This window comes from Athene noctua, chromosome 18, assembly GCF_965140245.1.
Source record: "Athene noctua chromosome 18, bAthNoc1.hap1.1, whole genome shotgun sequence".
NCBI lineage: Eukaryota > Metazoa > Chordata > Aves > Strigiformes > Strigidae > Athene > Athene noctua.
Window position 1 is genome coordinate 11,139,172 of NC_134054.1, and position 6,170 is coordinate 11,145,341.

Sequence of the window (6,170 nt, forward strand, 5' to 3'; positions counted from 1 at the left end):
TTTCAGCTTTTGCACATTTGCGTCTTAGGTTTGTCTTTTTGAGATAAGGCTCAAATGGTGCTTAAAACCATGAAAATAAATTAAGTAGGTTTTTATAATTATGACTCCAAAACACAAAAAGAGCTCTAAAAATAGGTTTGAAACCAGATCATTTAAGCACATATAAAAAATCTATAACTGAAATTATTTTCTTGCTGTGTATCTCCTCAGAGTTGCAACTGTTATGTTGATTTTACTAAAAGACCCATCCACTCCGAAGGCGTGATGCTCTGAAACAATCAAGGGGGTGTTGTTTTAAACCAGCTTCTAGAAATGGTTTTATTATATTATGAAACAAAGGAACCTTTCCATGGTGAAATCAAAGTCCCATGATATGGTTTAAAATATGAATATTTTAATGTATCTATAGATTTTATCTTACAAAGACAGAACATACTGAAAATGTAGGAGAGAATGTAGTCTCTGTTCCTCATATCTGTGAACAGATGACAGCTTTCTCAAATTGTCCATTCTTAGCACATATTTGACAACTTTAAAATTTGTAACTTTGTAATTCGATTAAGAGCATTTGAATTTTGAGCAGAAAAGCTCAATGGCTGTTGCATAGATGGGTCCCATGAAATGCCTTTTTCCCCCCTGAATCGATAAGGATTGAAGGTTCACTTGCACACAGCTGCTGGGTGCAGTTTTTTCAGCAAATACCCTTGCAAATAAAAGGTGCTCAGGAAGGCACAGGCATCGCCCCACCGATGCAATGAGCCCGGAGATCAGCCAGCATTACCGGGCACTGTTTGCAACGCTGCACATTTCTCCTGACTTCACTGACTTCTTTTCTTTAAAAATAAAGTTCTGACTTAAGCCCAGTTGAAAACAAGGCAAAAATTCCACCACTTCCAGCCAAAGCTGCACTTCATTTCTATGAATGAGATTCCTGGAAGACCATAGAGAAATCCTGACTTTGGGAAACTCAGGGATTTCTCCCAGAGATGACAGGCCCAGTCTAGCAGAGCAAGCTCAGCAACTCCTGCAAGATGCAAACAAACTTATTTTCTGTGGAAAACAGAGTCTGAGGACACTAGAACAAGCTCAGTGAAGATCACAAGATTCGGTTCAAGTGGAGGATGCTCAGCATCTCTCAAGCAAACTCAGGAGCTCTCAGATGCAAGCCCTCATTTTCCAGCTGTCATAAAAGCCCATACCTAGAGTTAGATTCCCTGTAAGATTCATAAAGTCAAGCATTATTACAAGCCATAAACCTTCACATTTCAGTATTTCTTTCTCTCTTTATTGTCTAAAAATATTTTCTTGTCCTACAGCTATTCTACGTATGCATACTACTATTAGGTAGCAAATCTGATATTTTAAGAAAATCATGATGTCACACTGTAGCCTTAAATTGTTAGCAAAAGGAAAAGATGAGAACAGACGTGAGGATGAGGTGCTTCTACGACGGCACAGCCCTTTCTGGGGAGAAAAACCCCCTCTGAATACAGCTGCTAGACTCTGAACTATAGCTGGGCTCGTCTGGGCTGAGCTGTCTGTCAGTTAGAATAAACCTGGAAGCCAGGTTTGTAAAGTTCATGTGTGCTAAGTTGTGCTGATGGAATTAGGTGCACTGCAGCCGATACGCCAAGCGCATTACTGTGGGAAGAAAGACTCGCGCGTACCCCCACCCCCACGAGCCACGAAGCAGCTCGGCAGAAGTCCACAGCTTTTCCTCTACCCTGTACCCTTTCACCCAGCATCACGGAGGCTCTGTTAGCTGTTCTCGTGGTGGGAGTGGACCCAGTGGGTGAGGGGTTCAGGGCCACCGTGGCCCCGGCCCCCACTGCCCTTTCCTGGGGATGTGCTGGTTTCCCAGGGTCCGAGCTCCGCGCGCTCGGCTGACAGATGTTGTTTCCCATCTGGGCTTTCTGATCTGCGATGCCAAATCCTTCAAACACCCATGTGGCTCTTTGTCCCGGTAGTTACCCACCGCGCCTTCTCTACAACTCCCTTTTCAGAGAGGGAGCCACATGTTCGGCCTCGGCGGGCAACGGGGTGTCCTGCCTCGGCCACTGAACCACGTATCTTTTTATCTGTTAACGTTATCCAGCCCGACCCTTGGGTTGGATTAAATAACCGCGAGTCCACACTAAGGCGCTTGAACAGTAGCAACATCTTCGCCAGGTTCCCTGTGTCTCTGTCTGAGGGTAGAGGGGGAGGAACTTGGCTTTCCGCTGTCCTGCCCGAGAGCTGTGGCTGAGCCCCGCGGCCCCTGAGGCCAAAGCCCCGGGGGGGTCCCCAGCCCCGAAGCCTGCAGGGCTCAGATGCGCCCCAAAGGACCAAAAAGCCCCGAACCCGCCAGGAGCCCCCCCAAAAGCCCTGAAGTCCCGGGGAGGCGGCGGGAGTGAGGCGAGGAAGGGGGGGGGGGGGAGCCGCGGAGCGAGGTCGCCCCCCTGGGCAGAGCTCCCCCGGGCAGAGCTCCGCATCCCGCCGCCCGGTTCCCATGGTAATCTCGGAGATGCCGGTTGCCACGGTAACGCCATCCTCCTCCTCGGCCGTGTCCGAGGCAGCGGCGCGGCTCCGGTTGGGCTCTGCCCGGCGGCTCCGAGCGCGCAGCCGGGTCCCCCCCGGGAAGTTGCTTCTCCCCCTCCCCGCCCGCGGCGCGGCCCCCCCCGGTACCTTCGAGGCAGCAGATCCTCCAGAGCCCCGAGTGGGTGAGATCGCCCCGCGCCCGCCGCGGCGGCCCCTGCGCCTCGTCCGCCGTGATGTTGGTGCCGTTGCAGATGTGGGCGCTGGAGTAGAGCCAGTAGTCGGTGCCGATGGCGATGGCCATGAGGCTGAAGGCGGCGAAAGCGCCTACCGTGGTCAGCAGCATCTGGACGCCACGGTCACACCACACCATGGTGCTTCATAGTCCCCGCACGGGCGCGGGGGGCCGCACGACACCGCCCGGCAGCCGCCGCCGCCCGCGGGAGGGAGCCGAGTCACGGGGCGGGGGGCGGAGGCGGCGGCGGGGGTGGGGGGGGGCGGGAGGGGAGAGGATGGGAGGGGAGGGGAAGGGGAGGGAGGGGAGGGGAAGGGGAGGGGGGGGGCAGCCGCTCGCCGCCGCCGCGGGGCCGGGCTCCGCCGCCCCGCCCCGGCAGGGAGGGAGGGGCCGCCCGGGAACGGTGGTGAGGGGCGGAGGGGGACACACACACACACACACGACGACCCGGTCGCCCCCCGACGTGCTGCCGCCCCGGCCCGCCGCCGGAGCATCGCTCGGCTCCTGTGGCGGCGGCGGGAGCCCCGTGCGGAGCGGCACCGCCCCGGGGGAAGGAAGGGGGGAGCCTGCGGGAGCCCGGCCCGCGACCCCCACACCCCCCCGCCACGGGCGGAGTTGGGCCGGAGGTCGGGAGGGGGCTGCCCACCCGGTGGGTGCTGGGCTCCGCACCCTCCCGGCCGCGGCGCGGGTGGGTTACGCGCACCTTGCGCCCCCTGCCCGGGAAATCACCGCAGAAAGGTGCCAAGAGCGGGGGGGACAAAGCGCTGCAGTCCCGGGGAGAGCGGCCGCCCGTCGGGGAGCCGCAGCCGGGCAAACGGGGGCTTTCGCCACGATTTTCCCCCCCCGCAGCCTCACTCTGCGAACAGTTACGCAAGGAGGTTGTAGGCAAGTATTTGGGTTGCTGGTTTTCTCCTCTTTGGAAGGGGATGGAGAGAATCCAGCACCTGAAAACATTTCCCTTTTGGAAAACCAAGGGGAGAAATATCTACACCATTTTTTACCGTGTTACCCTGCCTTCCACCCCTGACTCCCATCACTGCGAGTTGACAAGCCAGTCCTGCCTCCACCTCATCCGAGTGACAAGCCAGATGAATGGGAAGCCTTCCTGATCAGCTAATGCATTTGTGTGGAGGGAACGTGGCAGCACACCACCAGTTTTATGTATATGAATTAGGGAGTGGGAGGACAAGAGCTACAAACCTCGAGAAATACAGCGCTCTTCCCGAGCAGTGCGTGGATGGCTGCAGGTGCTTGTGTGACTCCACCGCTCAGCATACCAACGCAGAGATGCTTTTCAGCTGCTCGTACTTTTCATAAAAACTGGGAGAGCAAAAAAGCAAATACAAATTAAAAGCCGGTCTTTATTTCACAGAGACCTCGGCAAATTGCTCAGACGTGAAGCCTTGTGAGCACAGAAGGGCTCCAAAGTTAGATGCTGGGTTTAAGCATGTAAATTATGCTTTGCTTTTCAGTTGTAGTTTGTAGGTCTATCGGTGCCTTTGCAAAATCACCTTCTAAATGAATGTCTCCATTAGGGATAGAAGAATGAAGTCAGGTAAACTCAAAAGCAGAGTGAAGCCTCGTTCAGAAAAACTGGATCGAGCATTTAAGTTTAATGAGGTTCAGCAAACTTCTCATTTAAAATATATGTTTGTACCTCTGGGCTTTGGGGGTTTGGACAGAGTGGGAAAATGAGATACTGAAACAGTAGGAGAGAAGCTATTTCCATAGATTTTTAAACCTATCGAGCCTTAATTAATATTATTTATTTGTATTACTGTACTGCCTGAGAGCGCTGCTTATGGCTGGTGCTCCACAGAGGAGCAGGGGAAGGGTTGGGTGGGCTGGAACCAGGGCAGGGGTCCCACTCAGCACAGAAATATCCTCCTCGAGTGCTACCAGTCCAGAGCGGCGAGGAGGGACGCGGTGAATGGTGGGGGGTCTGGGGGGCTCTCAGCAGCCTCCTCCAGCAGGAGGGGGACACACCACTGCAGGGTTTTCCATGGGCTCAGAGCCACCAGCCCTGCAGCAACCCAACCCTATTGATTGTGCAAGGTACATTAGCAGAATTTATTAATTAAATCTCGTGCTCCTCTTCCTCCCCCTGCCTTTTTGCAAAGAAAATGACTGCTTCTGTTTCTACTGCCCTGTGAGAAATAACTCAGGCTCCTAAAGGGTTACAGAGAAGCATCCAAGGCAGACAATCATTTTCTGCCCAAGCTATCTTCTTTAGTTTAAAAATGTTCTCTATTCTTTTGAAATGCATGAAGTAGATTGTGGGAGAGCTAATATTATATTCCACTACTGAAAGCTGGTGGAGTATTTTACATTGATGTCTGGCTCTAGTGATTTTCTAAGGATTTTGAATTCATTAAATCCAACCATTGAATAATCTCCATTCGTGGCGGAAGGAAGGCAAAAGTGCTTATGCTCCTCAATAGCAAAAAAAGCATGTAGTCTTTTCTTAAATGCGAAAGCTATCTGACCCACTACATGTCGTAAAGGTTGCCCATCATGTAACCTTTGATTTGCAGACTTTGCTTATGATACAGCCTTATAATACTGCCGTTGAATGGAGCAGTAGAGCAGCCTTGGCAGAGTGTTTTGCACTGCAGTAGCATCCTCCGTTCTCAATCAGAATTAAGACCCAATTGTTGCAAGCTCAAACCAGAGACAGAAGCTCATGACGATGAGAAGAGAGAGCCCCACAGCTTCTCCCTGTAATTTAGCCCCCTGCCCCAGATGACGCTGTGCAAGGGCGAGTGTCCGAATGTAGAAATATTTTTCACACCGGAGAAACAGAAACTTGAAACAGAATTGTTTTGATTCCTTGAAGTTATTGTTCAAAGCTTTAAACAAAATCCTGTGCCTGATCATTTTATTTCTGAACTGAATAACAGTTACTTTGGATACAAAACTTTGGCTTTAAATGAATTCAGTGAGAGCTGTCACTAACAAAATCCTGCCCCAGAGACACCACTGGTATCAGAAGAAAACTGCAAGATGTTACCATTTAGCATTACTGCTTCTGCTGTTAAATGTCAGACACATTGAATTTAATAGATTAGGCTTTCTTTTTTTTTTTTTTTTTTTTTTTAAATTTTAAATCTATCATCTAGAAAAATAACACTAGAATTTCACTAAAAGAAACTTTTGGAAATTGCTCAAGAAACACTCAAGAGAGCTCTTTCTCGGAATGAAAATAATCACTTCAGTTAAATAGAGCTTTTGATGTAGATACAGGCTAACCATCATCAAAGCCTGGAAGAGATATTTCATCCTCCCTTGTCCTTTCTCAGCTTTTAGCTCTATGCAAGCGAGAATGAATTTTAGCATCCAGGAATGTTCTAAAGCTGTAAGGACATCTATATAATTGACTATTGTAATCTCCTATGGGTTGTGATATCTTTCCTATCTAATT

At 50.8% G+C, this 6,170-nt stretch overlaps 1 protein-coding gene across 1 annotated transcript in view; it reads right to left on the reverse strand.

Annotated features, from left to right (window-relative positions):
- CACNG4 (calcium voltage-gated channel auxiliary subunit gamma 4) overlaps nucleotides 1-2,963 on the reverse strand; it is a 42,933-nt gene extending 39,970 nt beyond the window's left edge. The window contains exon 1 of the mRNA XM_074922259.1: nucleotides 2,665-2,963. Within this exon, the coding sequence (XP_074778360.1) occupies nucleotides 2,665-2,887 (223 nt within the window). The 5' untranslated portion in view covers nucleotides 2,888-2,963. The remainder of the gene's footprint in view (nucleotides 1-2,664) is intronic.
- Between the last annotated feature and the right edge of the window lie 3,207 nt (nucleotides 2,964-6,170).